This window comes from Dermacentor albipictus, chromosome 1 (assembly GCF_038994185.2).
Source record: "Dermacentor albipictus isolate Rhodes 1998 colony chromosome 1, USDA_Dalb.pri_finalv2, whole genome shotgun sequence".
NCBI lineage: Eukaryota > Metazoa > Arthropoda > Arachnida > Ixodida > Ixodidae > Dermacentor > Dermacentor albipictus.
In genome coordinates, this window is record NC_091821.1 from 12,940,722 (window position 1) to 12,966,387 (window position 25,666).

The 25,666-nt window shown below is 46.8% G+C and overlaps 1 protein-coding gene across 4 annotated transcripts in view; it reads right to left on the reverse strand.

Annotated features, from left to right (window-relative positions):
• The window catches only part of LOC135918189 (Na(+)/dicarboxylate cotransporter 3-like), a 42,446-nt gene that overhangs the window by 8,099 nt on the left and 8,681 nt on the right, over nucleotides 1-25,666 (reverse strand). Inside the window, exons 2-12 of one of the 4 annotated variants that reach the window (XM_065451862.1) lie at nucleotides 23,833-23,976; nucleotides 19,664-19,906; nucleotides 17,407-17,563; nucleotides 14,296-14,468; nucleotides 10,707-10,923; nucleotides 10,051-10,123; nucleotides 9,070-9,189; nucleotides 7,126-7,239; nucleotides 6,936-7,016; nucleotides 5,950-6,045; nucleotides 466-637 (exon numbers count right to left, since the gene is read on the reverse strand). In XM_065451862.1, coding sequence (XP_065307934.1) covers nucleotides 466-637; nucleotides 5,950-6,045; nucleotides 6,936-7,016; nucleotides 7,126-7,239; nucleotides 9,070-9,189; nucleotides 10,051-10,123; nucleotides 10,707-10,923; nucleotides 14,296-14,468; nucleotides 17,407-17,563; nucleotides 19,664-19,906; nucleotides 23,833-23,976 — 1,590 coding nt within the window. Of the gene's footprint in view, nucleotides 1-465; nucleotides 638-5,949; nucleotides 6,046-6,935; nucleotides 7,017-7,125; nucleotides 7,243-9,069; nucleotides 9,190-10,050; nucleotides 10,124-10,706; nucleotides 10,924-14,295; nucleotides 14,469-17,406; nucleotides 17,564-19,663; nucleotides 19,907-23,832; nucleotides 23,977-25,666 lie in introns of all 4 variants that reach the window. The other 3 variants (XM_065451861.1, XM_065451863.1, XM_070532050.1) reach the window with 3 other exon arrangements.

The window sequence follows — 25,666 nt, forward strand, 5'->3', positions numbered from 1 at the left end:
AACTAGCATCCACGCTGCAGCATGCGGAGCGTACTGCATGGCGCGTGGCAGGCGTGTTACCAAGTGTTCCTTTCCTGATGATGGAGTCAGTGGAACGTCGGTCTTTACAATCGAGGGCCCTCGGCTTAGGTTCCCGGTGACACGCACTAATTTACTAAGTACGGCATTTACCGTAGCGATGGTAACGTTCTGGCGTTTTGGGGTTGTGCACACAAATACTCTTAATGAATTGGCTTACGTCTAGCTAGGGTGAAACTTGGCCGTGGTGTGAGTTGGTCTTGTTGCAACACGTGACGCGCGTTGCCGATTGTCAAGTCGCTCCTTCCTGTGAATTGTAAGTATTGCTCTTGAACGTTGACTTCTTCACAATTAGGGTTCTTTCACGGAGAAGCCCGCTTCTAAGGCCCTAAATCAGGACAGGGGTACCTGCGCGCGCTAAGAGCTCGAAAGCAAGAGCATACGTGCCTTGATGACGAAGCCGAGCTGCAGGCTGCTGAGGTAGAGAAAGAAGGCTCCCCAGGGCAGCCGCCGAGCCACCTGGCGGAAGTCGAGCGTCCGGCCGTCGTACCAACGCTGCCAAGGGACGGCGAACGCCAGGATGGCCATCAAGTAATCGAATTCGAGGTGCTTACGGTTACTGCGGGCAAGGAACAAACGCAGCGCAGGTACACGAGTCAGAGCGCCAGAAGAGACTGATTTTACTTGCGTCGACTACAGTTAAATTGCTCGCTTCGCTGGGAATCCTTAGCGCAATCACTTCAGCCGACAAAGTGGATTCATTCAGGTGGCGTTGCGATATTTCCCGACATGAGCGGAAATAACGTGTCCCAAGAAATGAAACAGGATATGGAACGTGGAACAAATACTATAGTGGACTGAAAAAATATAGGTACCCTGCCCGCAATACCTCAGTATTGCGGTAAGCAGGATATGCAGCTGCTAGGAGCGCCTCCTCGCAGTAGATCTGGCACTATAGCTTAATTGCGTCGCCGTCACATAAATGCGCCTATAGCATTCTGCCGCGCTGTCCTCCGCTCGCCTCGTTTCTTTGAATATTTACAGGGCACGAAAAGTAGTGCGACCTTCAATTCTCTCTTCACCGGCTGTGATAGCCATCACCATGCACAAGTGGTTCTCGTGGGCTCGCAATGTAGACTACGCTGTGTCGTAAAGGGAAGAAGGTAGCGTATCTTGAGAAGGCAAGCATGTCCGTCAGGCCACGTTTGAAACACCAACAAACTTGCGATAGCGTCTCTTGCCTTTGGCATCATCATAGCAAGCGAATGAATTGCAAGCCGCCGAGTCCAGTGGTGCGCTGCTGGGCTTGAGGCCGCGGGTGCACGATCCCAACGGCCGAATTCCCGCGGGGACGGACTGCAAAAACGCTAGTGTCCCGTGCACTGGGTGCAAGTTAAAGTAACCCAGGTGATCAAAATAAATTCGGAGCCCACCACTACAGGGGTGCCTCACAACCAGATCGTGTTTTTGGCACGTAAAACCTAAGAATTTACTTTTTTTTTAATGAACAGGAGAGCGCAGAGGCGAATGATAAAGCTTTTATACGCAATGTTTCCATATAGAGATCGGCGGAACAAAACAAGGCCAAGGTTCTCAGCAGATCCCCCTCCCCCCACTTCCTTTCCACGGAGGTTTATCGCAATTCCACGCTCTTCGCTGAATAACGTATACCGCTTGCTTGCCGATATTCCGCAGTTATCTAGCCGACAACTCTGGCAAACACGTCTCGGCAGCCACATGAAACGCATTTCCGACGCACGTTGTTTTTGGAGTTGCATGGTGTGATTCCACAACTCTTGCATATATCGCTGCGTGCTGTCGTGAACTTCGTACTGTACAATGCCATGCTCTAGTATTGTGCAAAACTGGGTTCGGCTCTATCTGAAAGACTCGGAAGACAGTGCTCTTGTGGTTCGCACGGGAATTAGCCTCACAAAATTTGCGTGAGTAGTCACTGTGTCTAACATAAACCACTGGCTGTTAATCTAACGTGAGCGCTGACCTCATGTCGCTTTCGAGGCAGGCATTCCCTAAACTCGTCCGGTTTACTCGGTGCACGAGAAAACGGCGCGTCAAATATATTCTGCGATTGCGACGTATAAAACAGTGCACAAATAACATAAAAAATAAATTATAAGCAGCTTTTCAAATCATCGAAGCTTTTGTCAGCTTCCGCAAGTTCATCTTCCCCCTTACCCGCCCTGGTTGCTTAGTGGCTGTGGTATTGCGCTGCTAAGCACGAGGTCGCGGGATCGAATCCCGGCCACAGCAGTCGCATTTAGATGGGGGTGAAATGCGAAAACACCCGTGTACTTAGATTTAGGTGCACGTTGAGGAACCCCAGGCGGTCTAAATTATTCTGTGCCTCATAATCAAATCGCGGTTTTGGCACGTAAAACCTCATGATTTAATTTTTAACATTTCCCTTTTATAAAATGCATGGCTCTTCAGTTTGACTTTCGTACGGGGTAATCGTTTTTAAGTTTTATGAAATTTTTAACAATCGCCTGTGGCAGATAGCATAGATCTTGTCCTTCAGCTATATTATTTCGAAGAGGCGGACATTGCTAGCACGAGAAATCCAAACACATGAAACACATATTCAACAAACTAACGACAATTCACTAATTAACTTCTTAATTCATTTGCGGCCCATATTGCAATTTAGGAATTGTAGTCGGTGAGCATGCAGGACGTATCCACTTGAAATGAATATCCAGGATGACACCAGGTCCGAGATGTTATTAAGGCGAAAACCTTAAGTGGCTCATGGGCCGAAAAATCAGTTGTCCGGCGTTATAGAAAAATTGACCGTCCGGCGTTATGGCACCAAAATTGAAGCGCACCGAATTCGATGCTGCCACCCACGACCATTGGTGGGACTCGAACCCTCGACCTTTGGTGGGACCAAAATTCAACGGCACCAAAATTGATGGTGCCACCATTGATGGTCGAACCCACGACCTTTCGTGTTAATTAAGGCGAAGTTAATTTAAGCACAGTTAAGATAGAGTTAATTAAAAAAAATTATGGAGTTTTACGTGCCAAAACCACTTTCTGATTATGAGGCACGTCGTAGTGGGGGACTCCGGAAATTTCGACCACCTGGAGTTCTTTAACGTGCACCCGAATCTAAGTATACGGGTGTTTTCGCATTTCGCCCACATCGAAATGCAGCCGCCGTGGCCGGGATTCGATCCCGCGACCTTGTGTTCAGCACCCTAACACCATAGCCACTGAGCAACCACGGCGGGTAGTTAAGCACTCGAACCTACGACCTTTGACGGGAGAAAACAAGTAATAGGAAGTAACAACGCATTTGAATGAGAATGTCAAGTAAATTAGTGAATTTCTCGTAAGCGCTGTTAGACACGGAGGAGTATAGGCTTGGGCTGGTTGGTAAAACACAGTTACACTGGAAACATAGCACGCAAAGGACGATCCACAAGGACTAGACAGGACGCCCGAAGGATGGCCTTTTCCTGGCATCCTTCGAGTTCACCAGCACACATCGAATCGCCGTCGCACCTAATTAAGGTGCGCCGAAGCACATGTCTACCACGTTCCCGAGGCGCAGCACCTCCAAACAAGTTGGCGTCCCCCACCTCGTGCGCCGCACGTAGAGCTATTGTCCTACTGCTCGACTCCTCCCGAAAGTGCAGCGGGAGCCTGGCACGATCCCGGGTAACCTGGGTCCCGAGCGAAGTTGTTTTGCGGCTCTGAGAGGTCGCTCGAGACGGCCCGTCTCTCCCCCGCTGAGCGCTTGCAAACCCGGAGGCACGGCCGGACTCGACTCACTCGCTCCTCCGCGCGGAGAGAGTCGAGTCCAGCCGTGCCGGAGGGAACGCCGGCTGTTAGTCACCGTGAAGCCCTCGGAACCCCCATCCTCCTATTGTGACGGCGCTTGCAAGCCGCGAGGCAACGCCGGTGGCGAGTCAACCTTCCTACGGTAGAGCCCTTGGAGCAACCCCCCACCCGCCGATTGTGACGGCACTTCTACGGGCGCCTACCATTGGAGGAAAATGACACCTGAGCGGGCTCGACGATTGGCCAAAACTGACGTGACCCCGAGACACCGAAGCGGTTAAAAGCGAGAGACAGGGAGCCGAGAGGGGCATTCCTTCCTTTATTCATCTCTTTCGGGCTTGCCGAAGTGGATATGCCTGCAAACTCATCGGCTACAATTCGTAAATTGCAATATGTACCATAAAGTAATTAATTCAGAAGATAATCAGTTATATTTTGTTAATTAATTAATTGAACAGGTGTTTCGAAGTGCCCTGCAAGTAATGTTCGCCTCTCTGAATATTCCAGCTCAAAGGCTAGAATTTTGTTATCTGCAATAAACTATTTTTTTTTTAATTCCGCAAAACTTAAAAATGATCACCCTGCATACCGGGTGTTTCTTTATCGTCTGTGGAAGCTAGATAGCAGAATTCTAGACATTCAGCTGAATTACTCGAAGATGCAAGTTACTTGCATGAGAAGTCCAAATGCATGATTGAATAATCAGAAAGATGTGTAATTAATTAAGTTTATAACTAATCGCTTTACAGGACGTATTGCAATTTAATGAATTGTAGCCGGTGAGTTCGCTAGGCGTATCCACTTGGAACGAATTCTCTAAGCATGACGCCAGGTTAATAATATTCATTGACATGTGTACGACGAGATAAGTTGGCGTTCGAGTATAATTGCTTGCTTCAATGCATGAAACGTAGTTCTGTTTAAAAAAAGGAGTGGAACAACAGTGCGTTTTGACTGCATATTTCAAAACCCGTGTCATTCTTAGATATCGTTCCAAGTTGATATGCCTTGCAAACTTACCGCCTACAATTGGTAACTTGCAATATGTGCTCTAAGGTAATCAGTTAAAAACTTAATAATTGAAATGATTTAATTAGTTAATTATGTATTTCTATTTATTTTGCAAGTAATGTCTGCCTCTTCGAGCAATCCAGTTGGATAACTAAAATTGTGCTATCTGCGCCACAGGCGATTCTTTTGAAATGTCATCATTTTTTTAAAGCATGTAATATACAGTTACAGTCACCTACAATATGTTCAGCGAAGATATGCTTCGAAACGCATTGTTCTTACCGCTGACATTTTTCGCAGTCCGAAGTGTTTCCACTACACGCATTTCAGCACGGCCTTATTTTCGCGCGAAATGAACTTTACGGCATTTAGGTAACACTTGAAAATTCGGCAGAATGCTCAGAAATGCCAGCGGATTACCGCATTATTTGTATGGATGTGCTAATGTTCTGTGACATTGCAACTGTTGTACACGCCACACGCTCAGCACACAGAAAATAAACATAAATAGACGTTCCTTTCAGTAATAAACAAATATAGAAAATTAGGTAAACTTCGATGAGACGTCTCCAGGACATTCATATGAAGCGAAGGCAAGGTGCAGCTTTCCGCCAAGAACCGCATTATCGCTCACTCCGTCCCTCCCTCCCGCTTATTCTAATTGTTCACGCATATCATTTTGACCCCGAAACACGGGCCTTATTCTGTTTCAAGTATACTTGTGCATTCTCACTTATGAGCGAGATAACGTACAGCACGGTGCCTCACGTGAGCGAAGCGCATCCTGCCGGTGCTCTCGTGAACTATACTTGACGTGAAACAAGCGCTTATTGGAAGTGTGTCGTTTCTTTCGTTATATCAATTTTCGCTGTACCAGCCAGTAAAGTCGCCCTGAATGCAAAAATCCCGATCGCTTTTAAACCGAGTATATATGGCCCCGAGCAGCCAAGAAATGTGCAGCGCTAGTACACAAATGTCGGCCAATTAATGAAGACGCCTTATAATAATTCCAAGGCTTTTACGGTTTCACTAATTGCAGCGTAAGCGGATATCAAACTTCCACGAAAACTGCCGGCGAGTGTTTCTTCGCATCGCTCCACTTTTCGTACTCACTCGCCGAAGTCGAAGGGGGCGCTCCAATCGAGCATGTTGAAGGAGTCCACCAGGACCCACGTCAATAGCAACACCGTCGGTATTATCTCTGCGTACCTGCGTAATAGCATTGGTTAACTTATTGGGTGTTAAACTGCGGCGGCAGCCGCGTTCGATGCGTGTCGCGGAGATTATCGATGCTGTAAAGTTGGAAGCACTCGAACACTAAACTGCGACATCAACGTGACGCGTAATGTGGAAATGCAGCCTCAGAAACGCGCTCGAAGTGCAAGTTTTTTTGCATGTGGACACATGCTTGTGAAACATGCCGAGTCCTGAAAGCCATTGCGAACGAACGGCACCCTTGAAGCACGGGCCGGATTCCGATTATCAATAAAGCTGCGTCGAACGAGGTGTGGAACCTGTAGCCCAGTGCCCGGACACACGAAGGCATTCGTGCTAATGTACACAGTTGCCAGCCATCAATCAATCATGATCGCGAACTAACAGCGAAGCCACAGGTTACTGTCAGTTTGTAAGAACGAAAAGCATCACGAATCCGAGTCCGTATCTGCAAAAGACTTTTGTGTGTGTAAAGCGCTGTTTGGGATGTTTGTGCATTGGTCCTCGTGGCACGGAACGAGGCAATCACGGGACGGTGGCTTAGGTTTGGCTACAAGCACACTTTTTCAAGCTATAAGAATGCTCTGTTAGCAGAAATAATGGTAATGCTTATTGAGTTTCGCGCAAGAACCGAAGTTCCTGTAGGTAGAGTTCTTGTTCGTTTCGAATACAGTGTAATGCCTTATTTAAAGAAATAAGCAGTTAATTACCACCCCAGGTAGACTTTTTTATAATGCACGACGTCATGGGGAACCGAAGTTGGTGTCACCATTCGTCTTTCGCATTCAGAAGCATTTCCTATCAGCAAACTGTATTTGTAGAGCAATTCACGCGCAGGCGAACAACTTTCCTGCCTAGACAAGGCGTTTTCTTGAGCAGATTACCTGAATAGGCCAATGTCCTTGTGGATCTTTTGGATCAGCAGCTGAATGGCGATTTGGGCCTCTGGATTGTCGGGAGCGTCACTGAAATATTTCAATGGTTAGTTAACCGATGGCGTGATGGTGACCACGGCTGCTACCCGCAAAAGACCATGCATGCTCATTGAGCCTATAGTATTCAGTATCCTCTCACAAGTTTGTCAGGAAGGTGAACTTGATGCGCAGCCAAAATGCGCCGATGCCCAGCAGCTCGGCGGGTAACAGCACGATGCACCAGATGGCGGTTGTCATCATAGGCTGGCGGAACCTGCTATAGAAGTGAGCGAATCCACAGATGAAACAAGCGGTCACGTGCCCTCGGTGTTCTTCTGCTGCTGTTTATTTCGTCGCGGCGTTTTTGTTTGTTTGTTTCGCCACAATCATGGTAAGGAGTATGGCCATGGTTTATTTCTCGGTTACTCTGCGTTTGCGAACGCGCTATACAACTGTGTGGATTTCTGGGCCCATATAGGGGTGACTGGCTTCTTCTCGGCCTAACCACGATGCATTTTTCTGAGCCAAATATTAGTTTTACAACTCATAGTAGATGTCCTTTGCAAGGCCTCGTATCAAATTTCTTGCTGATCGCTTATTTTTTGTGTCAGATATAGAAGACTGAAATGCAGGAGGTGAACGTTTTCTGAAAAATAGATAAAATAGAATTTCATGGATGATCATGACATTCACAAGGACATTATGAAAGCATTAGGAGAGAATGGCCCATCCTATTTCATTGTGAAAAAGTGGGTGGCTAAATTCAAGAGGGGGAGCCCCTCTGTTCAAGGTACCCCTCGCAATGAAAGGCCAGCAACAGTTAATGCCGAAGAAAACATCACAGCAATCCAGGACATCGTAATGACAGACAAGTGTGACAGGACGTTTTATCGCAGATAATGTGGGGATGTCCCAGGAACGAGTCCGACACATCCTAGCAGTTCTACTGTACGTGAACAAGATATCAATTCGATGGGTCTCCAAAAATGATGAGTGCTGAAAACCAACACTAGACACATGTCATGTATGAATAAACTCGACCTTCATTGAGGCAGATCTTGTGATATTTATCAAACGTTTCGTGAGCATGGAAGCACGGGTACACCACTTTCAGGCAGAGTTCAAAGTACCGCCAAAAGATTACAAACACCCCTCATGCACCCGCTCCCCTAAAAAAAAAAAAAAATGTCAGGAGTCCCATCAACTGACAAGGTCTCTGTTTTTTGGGATGCGACTGAGTACCTCAAAAGGGGTGAAACATAGAACAGAGCATATCATGACGCCCAAGTGAAAACGTTTACGGGAGGCTAACATGGCGAAACGACTGGGAATGTTGAAGAAGCGTGCGTTTTTCCACGAAGACAATGCACCGCCACACAAGTCCACCATTGCAATGTCTTCCATTGAGTCCTCTGGATTAGAACTGCTTTCACACCTTCCCTATTCACCAGATTTGGCTCCCTCAGACTTTCAATTTTTCCCTAAGCTTAAGCAACACTTTGCTGGAACCCACTTTTCATCACAAGATGACGTCATTGCTGCGGTGGAGGACTTTATTTACATGCAGGATGAAGCATTCTACAAGGAAGGCATAATGGGCCTGCAGCACCGGTGGAAAAAGTGTGTGCCGCTGAAAGGCGACTACGTTGAAGAATAGCGATGAGCAATTGAGCAGCTGACCACCTTTCATTGATAGGCCGAGAACTTTTCAGTCACACTACGTATATTAACAACACTTGGCCGGCCTTTTGAAGCCCGCCACTCGTGATAACGATCAACGTGATGACTACACGATCGACATGGGGATGGCCAATCATGTAAGGCACTCGCACTCGCGTAAAAGAAGTTTCGTGAATTCGAGCCCAGAAGTTCGCATTACCGCTTAGAATAAACTCATTCATTACGCTTGTTTTTCTGTCATTGGCCGGCGGAGAAGCTCCGAGCATTGTTGCTTGGAAGTTCTCTGCAACTTAATAATATTAAATTCATAATTTTGGAATACTTGTGCCACGCCACAGTGGTGTTTACTTATCTAAAGGGAGTGAACTAAATGTAACATAATGCAGTCTTTCGGACAGATGTACCCAACCCCGTGTATGCTTACCTTTCAACGTACCCGATGACGTTCCTCTGGACGCTGTTGTGCGCGCGGGACAGCATGCTGGACAAAGACGAAGCTACCACGACACCCATTAGTAGCTGGTAGTGTATCGTCTGGTAACGACTGCGCACAAAACGCGCTGGTTCAGTCAGATTAGACTGCGAGTCATCGTTTACTTTGATATATATATATATATATATATATATATATATATATGAGTGCAACCAATGTACGTAATCAAATCAATTTGTTTCACTCCTAAAAAAGCAAAATTTCGTGACTGTGAAGATCTTTTAAACAATTTCTTTGTAGAAATTTCCAAACGTCAAAACATTTTACACATTGGAAGAACACGTCGGAGCAACTATGTTGCAACATGGGGTAAAGTAAAACGTGGACAGCATAGGACAAGTAGAGTGCGAGAGAGCAGCAAGGAGAAGAAAAGGAAAGAGAGGCTATTTACAACGTTTATAAAATTTACAAAATCTGCAGGATGTGCCGCGTTCTCGGAGCCAATAGTAACGTACGTTTAATACCGCCACCGTCATACTTTAGGCTTTTATAGCCTTTGCGGTAAATACAACTTAACAGTTTTAAAAGGAAACCTTCAAGCTTTTTGGTTCCTCCTCTTCTCTTTAACAATTTTCTTTAACCTTTACAACTCTGTTAGCATACATGGCAGCTGTAGACATAACTTTTGGCTGGGATATATGTAGTTTTAAAACGAAATAGCCCTGTAACTTATTCGATGCTGATTAAGGCAAGGAATGGTGAAGCTGCCAGTTTCAGTGACAGCGCTGTTGTTCGCGTTCTTTTGCTTTACCTTGTGCAAATCCGCCTTCTACGATCAAGTGCTGCTTTTAAATTAGTAAGAATGCGGAAGGTGTTCTGATCACTCGTCTATTTCATACAAGTCACCGTGCCCTCCCCCTCCCCCCCTCATTCGGACTCATAATGGCTGTATACCACCATCGCGTCACTTACTCCTTCCTCCAGGCTATGATTTGTTGGAGCTGGTGCCGTTGAAAGGTTTGCTGAACCTTAGGGCGCCGGTACGCTGCAAGAACAGGTAGGGGCACCCTCCATCGGCATTTGGCGTAATCGATATTGAACGTTTAGACAATACAACGCACAAACGAAAATTCGCACACACACACGTGCACGCACGCGCAGGCACACGCCAGCAAATAATGAAATCAAGCAAGAAAGGCAAATAGCGCAGCACTATAGTGGCTCTACCCAGGGGCTACTCTGCAGGGAGTGACGTCAAATAAGATCTAGGTGCTCGCGTTGTTTTAGGCACATTCGAGGCCCGAGAAGGAGGGGCAATGAAGTAATTGGAATAACATGCGAAATCACAAACAGTTCTCGAGTTGAAATGCAGTGTACATTAACAGGACTGCACGCATTTGTTAAAATGAAAAGAAATGTATATAAAGTTATTAACAACACTGGAAAGATTACAACTGTCTGCGATGGGTGGACGAAATACAACTACGAGGAAAGAGTGGCAAGTGACAGCGATTTTCATCGCACACGCTGGTCGTACAGTACTCCTCCGCCCTCGCGCAAAGCATGGCGGCGACCGCGCGAGAGCTATTTCAGCGCGCCTCATGTTCTACGATTCGCTAACGACTCACGCTCGATGCTCTTGACGCCCTTGCGTTCCGGCGACGATTGTCCCGGCATAACCACTTGGCCGTCCTCGAGGATCGACGTCTTCTTCAAGCGCCGGCTGACGCGGGGAAGCGACAAGAAGGACGACTTGCTCGGCGCGACAGGTTGCTTGGGCGGTGAGTGGCGCCGTACTAACTCCTCCCCGGTCTCCGTGGAGCACGGGGCGCTGGCTCGGGACACCTGAACAATAGCACCACAAGGGCAGCTTGAAGGGCTGCATTCCACACTCTTCCGCCCGTCTCGTGGCCACCGCATTCGGGCCGAAACCCTCTACCGTCTAAACCGTCGCACGCTGACGTAGGGGGGAACGATATCGTTGTGTACGTATATACGACACTTCGGAATTCAAACATTTGCAACTTTCGAACCGTCAGAATACGAAGGTAAGGAAAGCCTCTCAAACGCAGCACGGACGGCCTCCCAGCCATCCACCCCACTCACCCTTTCAAACTTTGATCCGCATCAATGCACTTTGCACTGGTGTGTTTAAATGTTCGGCGCGAAAAGAAAAGGCGAAAGCAGTGAAATGCAGTAGTGCACAACAAACTCTTCTGTATTTATCTGCTTTCGTTCATGTCGCTATCGCGGACATTTATCAACGTGAACGCGTGCGAGTGGCCTGTTACGAACGTAACTTGAGGGGGTGCGAGCGTTTCTCCGTGCCATCGTGCCGCGGCTCATGCTCTTGTGCAAGCGGGCCCCTCTTTCAGAATCCATAACTTATGCAAGTTTGCCTTATATCAGTTTTTTTGCATATGCTGCCGGTCGCCAATTCAGGCCCCTGGCCGGGCTACATTTACCGGTTTTCTTTCTAGTGCCGCAATAAACGGCTGAAAAACTACTTTAGGACAACTGTATATCGTCGTGTGTAGAGAAAATCGAAAATCAAATTAAAATGTTTGAATCATACTTTTCTTCTGTGTATTAGCGATTTTGGTGACGCGTAGCAGCAACTAATTTTACAGCGAAGCTGTTAGCCTCTAGTTGGTCGGGGTTTTGCGCAGCACGTCTTCACGGAAAAAGAAAAATACCTTCAGCGAAAATGACCGGCGATTACGATACTCCCTAATGCAAAATTTAAGCGCAGCTCTATAGGTGTTTTCATTTCGCGATATATTGGCTGGCGCGGACAATCTGTCTCGTGCGACACGTTGCCAACGGAGCGAAGTGTGGCGCGACCGCTTCGCCAATCGGGAGATCGCGAGAGGCAACGCGTAGGTGACGCGTGGGCGCGATTCGCAGCAGCCACCGCAGACAGACCTCCACTCATGCAACGCTTTGTTTCCATTGTGGTATCGGTGGCCTCATCGGAGAACAGACGACGCGCGCTACTCTGGTGCTATCTCGTAGCTATCGTCGCCGCAGAGCCGGCCTTGCGTGGCACTACGCTTTTCTTCTCCCGCTTTCGCCATATCCCCTCCTCAGCTTTCCGCCTCATGGTTCCGCTGCAGCTTCCTCCTCCTCCGCTTACCGCCTTCCGCTCTCTTCTCTATCACCGTCTTTCATCCCCCGATGCGTTCCGCGTTCCCCCTTTCATCCTTCGCTGCGCTTGTCCGCTCGGTTACGAGGGACGCCGACGCTCGCCGCAGGAGCGGGCGCCAAGAGCTGCACTCTAAAGCCTTCAGCGGTTGAAGCGAAATGGGCACACATTATTTTGTATCACGCATGCAACATACAGTACAGCACTCGTTCCAATAAATAAGCACGGAACAAGCGTGCAAACCACATCACTGATGATAAGGAAAAACAGGGGGAAGGCGGGAGATGGAAATTCAAGACGGTTCTTCCCGTTTTTTTTTCCTTTTATTTATTTATTTATTCCCTGTTCTGTATTTTCTTTTATTTATTTTTTTCTCACGAGCACCGGTTTCTGCCGCTACTTCTATTATCTCCTTCAGAGACATGATACCCCACGACCACCAGCGAAACAGGTAATAAAGGGGCGCTGTGCAAGCCATTGACACGCCGGCTGACACACGGCCGTTGACACGTGGCTAACAGACGGCGGTGTCACCGGCATTGTGCACAGCACTCCTTTATTCTCAATTCTACACCCTCGCCACTGACACACTTTCGCTGGTTGCTGCACCCACCCGCCTTACTCCCTCTCCCCTTCAGAAGTACTGTGGCGAGGAGAGCACGTGTCGCCTTGAAAAAGACAAGTCCACTTGTCGAAACGTTGGCTCCCGTACCTTGTTCTCGTTTTACTCATCATCACTGACGATAAGGCGCTCCTGATAACAATACGAAGTACGTAGCGCTTCCCGCATACGCTTCCCGCTAAAGATTACTGTTGCGCAAGCTGTCGCAATGGGGGGGGGGGGGGCGATGGCAGCTTGCGACGTGGGGAGTGACGTCACTAGCCTTTCATATTGTTATGATCGACCTGTCGGGTGTGAGATGCGTTCAGGCGGGCTTCCCCACGTCGAAATGATTGCCCTCTTCTCCGAATCGACGACACGCTTTTTCCCGAGCTTACACGAAAGGATGCAACGCAAACCGAAAAGGTAACAAGGCGCCCCCACCCCACTCTCCACAAGCTGACGCAAAGCGTGGACGGCGAAAAGCACTACAACTCCACAGGCTCCAGAAGAAGACGGCGACGACAACGTGACCGCCAGTGGTTATTTAAGCTGAAGTGACTAGCGCAAAAGTGGACACGGGACATTAAAACGGCGACGAGGACAAGCGTTTGCCCTCGTCGCCTTTTTAGTGTCCCGTGTCCCCTTTTGCGCTAGTCACTTCAGCATGCAATACCAACTAGCCCGGTCTCACACCTTGCTTCAGTTATTTAACGCCAGGCTGGCCCACGTGTTAGAGAGACCGCTCAAGACTCAGAGATGAGAGTCACATCCATGTACCTAGAAAATGAATACAATCTTTTCTACTTTTTTTCATCCTCACTATGCCAGGCTTCGTCGTTCCCTGATTCCGGCTGTGAAGACCAACCTTACCCGGTCGAGATTATATCAATATATTAAAAAAGCAGCCTAGCAACTGATTTCATTGTCGTTGCAACAACGCTATGAGTAAGCAAAGCATAGTTAGTACTCCCGGGGACTAGCGCGAATGCGAGCAGCGGCAATCCATTGCCGCTGCTCGGCAATTTATTGCATCTATTGAGCAACGGTATCCCATTACTTCCGTTACTCTCAAGTCATAAAGCATTGCATACCCCCCTCAGCAGTTGTAGTGGTGGTTTTCAACAGCTTCACCGGACATCCCCTTTCCCAGGGCCGGGATGGCGAGCCATTTCTTTTTTTACTTTTCAATGTCTTAAATTCATTCTTATATTCCGCGTATGCCTTCCTTTGTTCTGCTTTTGGACGTACTCACAGCACTTCTTCCAAAACAAATATAGAGAGTCGCTCCCATTTATCCACACCACTCCCTATAGGTAGGTGTCGATATTTTTTGTCGCGACGACCGCATACACCACACTTAATACAACTCTGCATAAAGCGCTGTGTGTCCTTCGAGCCGCCGCGTGCAATAAGTCAGCACTAATGCGCTCAAATTTACAGCTTGGACGCACTTCAAGGAGCCTCTCACCTCATGGTTCATCAACTGGTCGTCAGTGACATTGGTATCGATGAGAAAGTCCAGCACCCACGAATTCACGTACTTCGCGTTGGCCAGCTTGGGTAGCGACTCGCGATCTACGCCACGGCCGTGCGGCGATGACGACCACTTGTGAATTAGGCGCATGGTGGCCTCGCTGGAGCCTGCAAGCGAGCAGGTCGCCCAGCACATGCTGATGAATTTGCAAACGCCGGGTCCCTGAAAGCAGTCAGCTATAGCCCGTGCTAATCGCAGTGCTGCAGCGATCAAAATTCTATTTCTTTGGTGACATGTACAGGCGCGGCCACTGCTAGTGGGAACACGGAGCCCGAGGCATCGCTCCGCAGAGTGCCGCACCACCGGTGTCTCATGAAGTCTTGCGGCGCAAGCGCCATCAAAACGATTGGCGAAAAGCCCGGGGAGTCGTCTGCTATGGTGACTTATCTGCCAAGACTTCACGAGGCGCCGGTGGTGGCGCTTTGCGGTGTGCTGCCACGGGCTCCTCGTGTTCCCGCTAGCAGTGGCCGCGCCTGTACATCACGTGTGGTGGTAAGCGTCAGTCTCTGTAATAATCGCTAATGCACTAACTGAACTTTCGTAATTGGCTAAGTGTGAGTGCAAAAATAAAACCAGTCATTACACAGTTTTGGCACAAGTTTCACGAAATACGTTTACTTAAAGTGTACGGCGAAATGCATTTCTGTCCCAGTTAACATTCTTTCGCGCTGTATTTTCCTGTTTCTTTTTAGTAGTTGCGTACACTACTATTAGTTTGATGTTACACTTTCTTTCGTTCTTTTTTCGATTTTGGACAAATTTCAAGGAAAATATGAGGCCGTAAATTGAAATGCTGCTCGTAGCAACGTCCTTCACTGACTATGCGCCAAGGTGCGCTTTTGAACAAAGGGGTTGGGGAGTAATAATCGCCATCACCCTAGCTTATCTCCAAGTGAGGTCGAAGGACACATCACAGCAATCTATAATTAACCCCTACCTTGCGTCAACTGATTCCATATCTTATCCTACAAATTTCTTCATTTCATCATGCCACCTACTTCACTGCCGTCCTCGACTGCATTTCCCTTCTCGTGGCACCTATTCTGTAACTCAACTAGACCAACGGTTGTCCGTATATATGCACTACATGACCTGTCCAACTACATTTCGTACTCTATATCAACTATAGATATCGGCTATCCCCATTCGCTCTCTAATGCACACCGCTGTTTTCCTGTCTCTTGACGTTACACTATCATTTTTCGTCCCAATACTCGTTGCGCAGTCCCGGCTTCTAAAGCTTTGTTAACTTCCAAGTTTCCGTCCAATATCTTAGTATGGGTATAACGCAATGAATGTACACTTTTCTAGAATAGCGGTAAGCTGTCGGTCATGACTTGTTAATGCCCACCGTATACACACCAATCAATCTTTGGACAAATTGGACAACTTCGATCTCATGATCGACGTTCCCAGTGAGTAACTGGCCTAAATATACGTACTCTTGCTCAAATTTTAAAGCCTGACTGCCAATAATTAATTATCGTACTCCTTCCAGGCTATTAAATATTACATTTGCATTCCGTATATTAATATTCAACCCTTCAATCACACTTTGTCCGCTAAGGTACTGAAACTTTTGTTGCAAGCTATCTCCAGCGTTACTTAACAGGACAGTACGGCAGGTTGCCAAGACATTCGCCATTTGATCCTCACTCACATTCCTTGTCAGTCTAACAGCTTGAATATTTCAGCGCATGCAGTGAGAGAGATAGTATTGAAGAGGTTATCCTTTCTTGCCTGGCCCCCTTATTAATTGGTATTTTTTCCTCTTTTCCTGTCAAGAATTGACGTAGCCGTGGAATCTTTATAAACATATTCTAAGGTGTTCACGTATGCTTTCTCTGCACCTTGGCTACTCAATGTTTATATGACATATACGAAGGGTAAACTGAGAGAGTCGGTACGTATTCGTGGTGAAATATGAGCGCAAGAATTAGACAATAGCTCTTACCTTGTTGTCTAATATTTGCGCTCAGAGACAACACGACACGATTACTGACCACTGATACCTCTACTTTAGGCTGATCACTGGTACCTCCTCCTTACGTCCCTCCCTAATGTAGCCTCCTCTCTGACTTGATTAAAGTCGTGTCGCCTTGATTCTATTACAAATTACCTTAGTGAATATTTCGCACAATACCGAGAGCAAGCTAATGGGCCTATTCAATGAGAATAACTAATAAGAAAGGAAAAACCTCATTTTCGTTCACGGCCATCAATCATCCCCATTTTTACCCTGAAATTAGGAAAGTGCAACGGGACGGATGGGGACGCTAGACTCACTTGAGCCCACTTATGTTGTTTTCTTCGCATGACTCGTATCTCCTGTAATCAGGCTTCCCCGCGTCGGAAAGCGCACCCGGCGGTCGGTGTAGTTGCAGAATAGTACGACATATGGCGCGAGTGTTGCGCTACTAACGCTCCCTTTGCGCTCGGGCGCAAAAGGGAGCCTCTTGCTCCTTGACTCGGAGTCGGCTTGGTGCGCGGGCGTCTCGCGCGCCCGTCGGGACGCTTCGCAGGACCGCCCTGAGAAATGCTTCCCAGTGAGGCACCGGGATGGATGAGCACGATCGTTCAAATGCGTCACCGTTCGCGTGACTGTACACGCGAACGATTAGGCATTGGTGTCCAGCACGGGGGCGAACATATTCGCCCTATATCCTGGCGCGGTTTGTCGGCTTTGCTCGATTTGCCAACGCCCATCGGCATGTTCTATTGGCAGCTATTCGGCTAGCTGGCATTGGTGCATGAAATGTGCAATTAATGGCAATAAATGTCCCTTCTGATTGGCTGCACTACTGTGTTGTGGTTCCTTTGTCCCGAGAGCGTCTGAGGCCCCACAACTTATAGTATGTAGACATCATAGAGTCAGGTCATGGGACAATATTTCCACTATAATCGCAGCCTGAATACAGATTAGGATTGTGTGCTGGAGCACCCTGTACAACAAGATATATACTATAACACATGCTCATCCTGACCGCCATCTCCGATTATCATGAAGGCTTAAATGTGCCAAGTGAAGCGGGTTGATGCACGCACTTGTGGATGGCAAAGATCTTAGCCCATCTGCGACGGCTTGCGACGCTGGTTCACGGTCTCCGAAGCGCCTCGGCCACAGTATGTCCTCGAGCAGGCGGCGCCGCAGCGAGGACAGCCCCACAGTCGCTTGGTCGAACAGCGCACGCTGTTGGAACGCCTGCGCACCCGGGTCGGCGGCTACACAAGCAGCATGTAAACTCCTCTGTAAACTGCACATTGCGTGTGCCTGAAGATGTGTCTGGTTCTCGAGGAGTCTGTCCTGCTGCAACCGCAGCGCTCCAAAGCACTGGGGACACCCTTCGTCATCGCGCGTCAGAACTTTCGAAAGCCACGAGTGCCAGACGAGCAAGAGTCTTACGCATCGTGTCGCGTTTTAAATAGACACTATATATAAAGAGAAACATTAAATAAGCTTATATTGGTAATGTACTTCTTGGAAACACTAATAAAGGTCGAAGTTTCATTATTCCCATTTCGCGCCGCAACCCTATAGCGCAGGTACGTCAGTGTGACGTCAGGGGTTTCGAAATATTTTCTCGTATTCGGGGCCATTGTTGCGCAGTAAAGTTCTCGTACCCTGCTAAGTTCAGTCTTCGGCTGCATTATAATGCAAGTATTTCATTATGTACGCTAAGAGAGGCCTGAATCGACGTCGTCAAAACTCATGATGTCAGGGCGAGCTATAGTGCCGGAACTTGAAGACGGCGCCACTTTTCTTTTGCCCTTGCACCTTTTCTGGCTTATCAAGCCGGCTCTCAAGGTAACAGCGGCTCTTGTGGCACTGCAGATAGTAATTTAATAATACAGGTCAAATAATTTTTTTTTCTCTTTAGAGTCACTCTAAGAGGATATCGTCACTGGTACATATGCGTGTGAGGCGGTTTCTTCTTCCACGGGCGCAATCCACTCGAGCTGAAGCGAACAAAGAGCGCGCAGGAAGTGCGTTGTTTTGCGGAATTTCTTATTTGTGAAAATTCGGTGTTTGCGATATACAAAATGCATGCGTTAGCCCCTGTCTTTCGGCTATAGGCAAATCCTATAAGCTTGGTCTTTCTTTTAGAGGCTAAAGGGGACCGACAACTGACCAAAACGTGGAATGAGATTTATTGTGGACTTGAAAAAAAAAAAAGAATGCGCTTTATATTTATAGACTCGAAGCTTTACAGAATAACTATAACTTTATATCGGCGTGGGAGCCCCCACGTGATAGAAAATCGGCGTGTATGTGCAGTTAGCTAAAAGCTTCTGCTATATATGTGCGTTTCCGCTCTTTTCAATGCGTATTACGGTGTAATGAAAGTTCACTTGCACAAGTGGTGCTGCGCTGCCTTCGCGGCAAAGAGCAGGTATGCTGCTACCCCCGTAGTAGGTGCCTTTGTGCACATGCGAGATTGCGAGTGCCCCGGAGCTCTGTGATCTCTGAGTGAGATTCAAAATGCCCTAAACTCGTTGAGCACAGGGCTCTTGCAGCACAGGGCTATACATGAGCACATTCGTGACTGCAGCTCGAAGAAAAAAAAATTTTACGAGAAATCTGCATATAACACGCGTAACCGTTGCATGGCTGGGACACTGCAGACACGCGAAAAGATTTTATTTTTTCCCGAGCGTTAGAAAAAGCCCGCAAAACACACAAAAAAAAATGTGCCGCGAGACTAGTCACGCGGCACTTTTCAAGGGTTTTCGCGGCTTTTCTTTCAGGCTTGGAAAAAAAAACCTTTATGTATCACGTATAGAGCAACAGAAAGATGGATCGGGACGGCAAACGACGGCAAACAACATTACCTTGGTTCTGCCCTGCTACGTGGCACTCGCCTATTTTTCAATCTCGGCACAAGTCACGTGAGTTATATATATATATACATATATATATATATATATATATATATATATATATATATATATATATATATATATATATATATATATATATATATATAAATGTGTGTGTGTGTGTCACGTAGTGTCTACGAACCACCGTATTTTGAACGCAGGGGCTATGTCCGAATTGCACAAGCCGCCTAGGTGGGCTTTCTTCGGTGGTTGGCCAGTGCCTGTCCGTTTCGCGAATCTCGGCCCAGATTTATTTGGCTAACAAGTAGCCTTCCGAAATTTGTGGTTTGTAGCTACAAGCGGTCTCTCTCATTCAGCAAGGTACCCTTCCGATGCCCGATAAGTGTGCTTTTTAAAACACACACTGAGCATCTCCCGACCGATCTTCAGCCGCAGCGGCTAGCTGCGCGCGGGCAGCGCGTACCTGCACGAGCTCGTTCTGCAGCAGCTGCACCATGTTGTCGGCGACGGCGGCCATGAGCAGCACGGCGGCCGTGGCGCTCATGAGCAGCGTGCAGAGCGCGGCGCCGGCCACGCAGCCGCACAGCAGCGTGCGCACCCGCGTGCCGAACAGCGCCATCGCGTACAGAGCCACGCGGCACAGCAGCGACGTGGCGTCCACGCTCGCCACCATCAGCACCACGGCGATCTGGTGCAGGAGCTCCGCCTGCGCACCAATGGGTGCGCGTACAGCCGATGACTTCCGAAATCTAATTAACAAAGAAGATCATTTTATTAACTGTCTTTTTTTTATTGGTGCCAACTGTGTAAGTAGCGAATGTGGACGCAGCGACAATTTCGTGCACTAATCGCGCATATAATCCGAGATATTCGTCATCAATTTCCGAGGCTCAACCGAGGCAATATCAAAACCGAGGGCGTCCCGCTGCGCGTCAGACGGCAGGGCCCCGTAAAGAAGTGCGGGGGCGAAGCCTGAATGACACAGCATGCCGCGGCAAATCCCCACCCGACACAGGAGGCAAATTATCACCGCCGATTTTGGCTATCACTTATAATTGAGGCTAACATTTCCGTTAGATGAACAATATTGTTCCATATTAATTTTTTCGCCAGCACGAGGGCCAAATACATGTTATACCAAAGTGGCGCACCTACATTGTGCAGCGATTTCTGGTTATTAAACAGCGCCTGGTCTCCTTTTTCTCCTTCTTTCACGTATTATTACCGCGATCCTGCACTGTCCCGAAAAAAAAAATAACGGCTGGTCCAACGCACTTTTTAGTATCTATACACTCAGCCACGGTTTCTTGAATCGTTGCAATTAAATTTTATATGCAAAGGAACATATAATCGTATTTCCAGCTATTAAATAGTTTACACGTTTTTCTTAAGAGGAAGCTTTTGCTCAGGTGCTCCTATATAAATACGTGTAAAAGGAGAATTCGTTTTTCTCGGCAACCACTCTACCAAATTTGACGAGGTTTGTTGCATTTAAAAGAAAAACGTAAAACGTAGTGACTGTTAGTTCCGAATTTTTTTTATTTAGGTCGTCATCTTTTTATTAAAAATTGGCAAAAATCGCAAATTTTCAGAAAACGAAACTATCAAGTTTACAACTCTGTAACTCAGCAAGGAAAAATGATAGCACAATTTTGTGAACTGCATCTCATAGTATATCTAAAGCAGACAAAATTGATATGTTCCACTAGAATCTGAAAAAATTCCGTAATACAGAAACACAGCTTTTGTGGAACCCTTGTACACAACGTAACAAATTCACGTAAGATATAAATTGACATATCCACTTTGTCCGCTTTGAATTATCTAATGGATGCCGTTTACAGAACCGCGATATCTTTTTTTTTTATGCAGAGCGATTAATTTGTAAACTTCGTGCTTCTATATTTTTCGTTCGAATTTTTGGAAATTCTTGTAACAACATTCAGGCCCCAAATCGAAATTCTGCTTCCAACAGTCGCTAGAATTTACCTTTCTCTCTCAAATGCAACAAATTTCATTAAAATCGGTCCAGGGGTTATCTTACAAAGGCGTTTCTGCCTTTTACATGTATTTGAATAGGCCGCGTCGGAGTTGGGCCCGAGCTAAAGCTTCCTGTTAGATGCAAACGCAAGTTCACATGGTCCCACGGTATGCGACGTGGATGCACCCATGATTAATTAACAGGCTTATAATGCGTCGTTTTGCCAGTGGTAAAGGAAGCAGAGGTGTATGCAAGAGAAGTATGAAGCGGTGATGCATGCTTGAACACCTCTAGCGAACACGTGATCAAGTAATCACCCTCAGCACGCGACTCGCGCAACCCACGCGACCGCGGGAACCCCCCGCTGAGTCTAAATGGTGCAAAGTCCATAGTCGTTCGTGAATGTGTTTTGTCAAATGTTGTTCTTGTTTTTCCACTCTGCATCACAGCTGTGTGGGATAACCCACAACGTCTAGCGGGACAGTCCTGACTTCTGAGTAAATGTCCGGTGTACCAGCTTGACCCAGTCGGGACGGCCAAATGTCCAGACTTCTGCTCTCTTTTTTTTTCTACTTCATAACAGTAAATAAACCAGATTTCCTTCGTATAATGCCAGACAGTTATTATTATTATTATTATTATTATTATTATTATTATTATTATTATTATTATTATTATTATTATTATTATTATTATTATTATTTTACAATACTGCCGCTCTCAGCCGAAAGCCTAGCAGACGGGCATGAACACTTTCTTTTCCGTACATAAATAAACGTGCGAGCTACACAAAGAATGAAAAAGCCACGATATTCAACAAAATACAAAAGATACGGTAGATAAGGTATACAATAGAACACTAAACAACGCAGAATAAAATGAACGACAACCGGGGCACATCATAGACAAAGCAACAACGTGAAATATTTTGGTACTGTAAAGGGGGTTTATTCGGGTCGTAGAGAAGCAGCGACCAACGCGGCAACAGCAGACAGGGCGCAGCCAGCGAACGAACTGGGTACGAGCCAGGCGATGGCAACGGGGCTTTTTAGCCTGCCGATCTTCTTCGTCACAGTACAAACAAGCGTATACAATTTTTTTTCTAAGTACTGTCAGTTTAACATAAGGAAAATAGGGAACAAACATGAGAGGTCGTTGATAATCTCTTGTGATGAGCTCCAGCTGTGAAACGAACAGGGATAAAGAGTTTGTCGCTGTTAATGACGAGATAAGTTCATTCCATTCTCTGATTACCCGAGGAAAGAATGAGTACCTGAATGCGTCATTAGAAAAGGAATACTCGGTTAGCGTATGCTCGTGTTGATGCCGTATTATTCTCGATTGCGAATATGAAATGTATTGGGTGATATCAATTTTATACTGACGGTGCAGAATTTGAAACAGGAATTTTAGTCGACCTTGTTTTGCTCTCGTCGATAATGTGTTGAGGCCTGAGGAAGCTAAGAGACGTGAAGGTGAGTCAGTAGAACAATATTTGCTATGAATGAACATTGCCGCTTTTCTTTGTACGGCTTCAAGTCTAGCTATATCAGTTGCTGTCTAAGGAAACCAAATTGTGTTAGCATATTCTAAAATGGGTCTCACAAATGTTTTGTAGGCCAGAAGCTTTATGTTCGTTGGGGCGATCTTTAGGCGTCTTTTTAGATAAAATAGCTTTCGCAGTGCAGTAGTTGTAATATTAGTTATGTGTGCTTCGCAATTGAGGTTTGATGTCAGCGTTATCCCTAAATATTTCTGTTGCTCAGCCATCGAAAGAGGCGTGCCATTAACGATATAGGTGAAATAAGAGGGTTGCTTTTTTTCTTTTTACTGTCATTGCCACTGATTTATTGACGTTAATAGACATTTGCGTGTGCACATTATTCTCTTTTGTGTTGCATTGTCACAAGCATCAAGGCGGTTTCGTTCTTGTCGTGATTATAATTCAGTTGAAGACCCTAACCATTCACGGTACCTCTATCCGTATTGACAGCGTCGGGCAGGTACACTGCACCTTTTCTGTTGTAAATCGTAACACGGTAGGATTAAAGTTCAAATTTGTTGCACGTACAGACTGGCGGTACCTGACAGGGGAGGTCGACGCCGGCTGCAGGATTCTTGCAGTGCGCCTAACGCCGCAAAAGCGATGCATCGAGGATTATAAGAGCACATCCTTCAAAAGATTGGGTTGTGTTGTGGCCTACTTTCCAGTGCAACTGCAGACTCCTGCGTGACCCCGAGAGTTACACGGAAACGCAAGTACCTTGTACAACAATCTGTCCGGCAGAACGCGCGCATGCAGTTGCAGTACCGATTTCATGCGGCTATACGGAAGCGGGTGATATGGTTATGGCCACTAGAATTTTAGCCGTGCCGTACTGCCACACGGAAAAAAGCACCTGGAGCGTCGCAGTAATGCTTTACGTCCGGCAACAACGTGACAGAGCTGAGATTCTCTAATACTGCGTAACGTTTCTAGTGGCCTCAGAGGCAACATGACAGTGATAAAATTATCACTGGGAAACCTAATTCAGGCGGCCTTCATGCATGGTTACGTTCGTGCACTCGTCGCGGTTATTCGGAACGAATCTATAAGTACACGCTGCGAAACGCCGGCAAGTGTCTTTATAACCGAACTAGAGACCACTCACAGGTATATTGAAGTACAGCGGATGCTCTTCCACGGGCAGGTCCAAGAAGAGGATGAAGGGTAGCATGGCGGCCACTTGTGGAGACAGCGCGTCCGTCAACAGCAGCGCGACCAGCAGGCACAGGCAGTACGCGCACCGGGACTCCTGCGCAGTGTGCGCAAACACGCTCGCACATCGGACGCGCGCAATGGTGGTCGCACATGCAGGTGCTGTCACCGTATACCGTCATCATCATCATCATCATCATCATCATCATCATCATCAGCCTGGTTACCCCCACTGCAGGGCAAAGGCCTCTCTCATACTTCTCCAACTACCCCAGTCATGTACTAATTGTGGCCATGTTGTCCCTGCAAATTGCTTAATCTAGCTCATCCGCCCACCTAACTTCCTGCCGCTCCCTGCTACGCTTCCCTTCCCTTGGAATCCAGTCCGTAACCCTTAATGACCATCGGTTATCGTCCCTCCTCATTACATGTCCTGCCCATGCCCATTTCCTTTTCTTGATTTCAACTGAGATGTCATTAACTCGCGTTTGTTCCTTCACCCAATCTGCTCTTTTCTTATCCCTTAACGTTACACCCATCATTCTTCTTTCCATAGCTCGTTGCGTCGTCCTCAATTTAAGTAGAACCCTGTTCGTATACCGTCAAGGTCACTTTAATAGAATCCCCGAAATACTCGAGACGTCGGGTAGAAATCGTCAGCTCGCAGTACTCCTGCAACCTACGTTGTCATCGTTTCCCTATAGAATGCGACTATTTTCATTCTTCTGAAGACCGATTAACCAAGAAGGCAGCTTTTTCGAAGCCACTGAAGCTTCATCGCGCCGTTATAGATGACGCGTCTGTACCGCCCGAGTGGACTGTACAGCCTAAATTGATCGCATAAGTGGGTTACGCAGTTGCTACGACATTATCGCTGATTGGGCTTTGGTCTATGCGCTTGCTTGAGATTGGAGCTTCGGAGCATTTGCCAGAGCTGGCACTGTCGTGTTGTGCGTCATATGCCCATGCATGAGCCGTTCTCGCGCCCTCGTTTACTATTCTTATGGTGCTTTTCTAAGGCACAATGTCTATAGATCATCAGTACTGCGCCGAGAGGCCTCATAGTTCCTCTCTGCGATGTGTCTGATGGCTCTCCTGCGTTTCATCGGTGTGCTTTCTATGGAATAATTCTATAAGCGCATATGGGTGTGCAAAAAAACAACGGCACACCAGGCAGGAATGTCAGTATATTTCAGCGAATGCGTATATATTTCAGCGAATGCGTATATATTTCAGCGAATGCGTATATATTTCAGCGAATGCGTATATATTTCAGCGAATGTGTATATATTTCAGCGAATGCGTATATATTTCTGCGAATGCGTGTATGTTTCAGCGAATGCGTATATATTTCAGCGAATGCGTATATATTTCTGCGAATGCGTATATATTTCTGCGAATGCGTATATATTTCAGCGAATGCGTATATATTTCAACGAATGCGTATATATTTCAACGAATGCGTATATATTTCAGCGAATGCGTATATATTTCAGCGAATGCGTATATATTTCAGCGAATGCGTATATATTTCAGCGAATGTGTATATATTTCAGCGAATGCGTATATATTTCTGCGAATGCGTATATGTTTCAGCGAATGCGTATATATTTCTGCGAATGCGTATATATTTCTGCGAATGCGTATATATTTCTGCGAATGCGTATATATTTCTGCGGATGCGGATATATTTCTGCGAATGCGGATATCTGAAATAAAATCGCATTAACGAGTAATTGAGCAAGGTAACCTTGATTTCTAATGGTATGGACATCTTCTACTAAAGA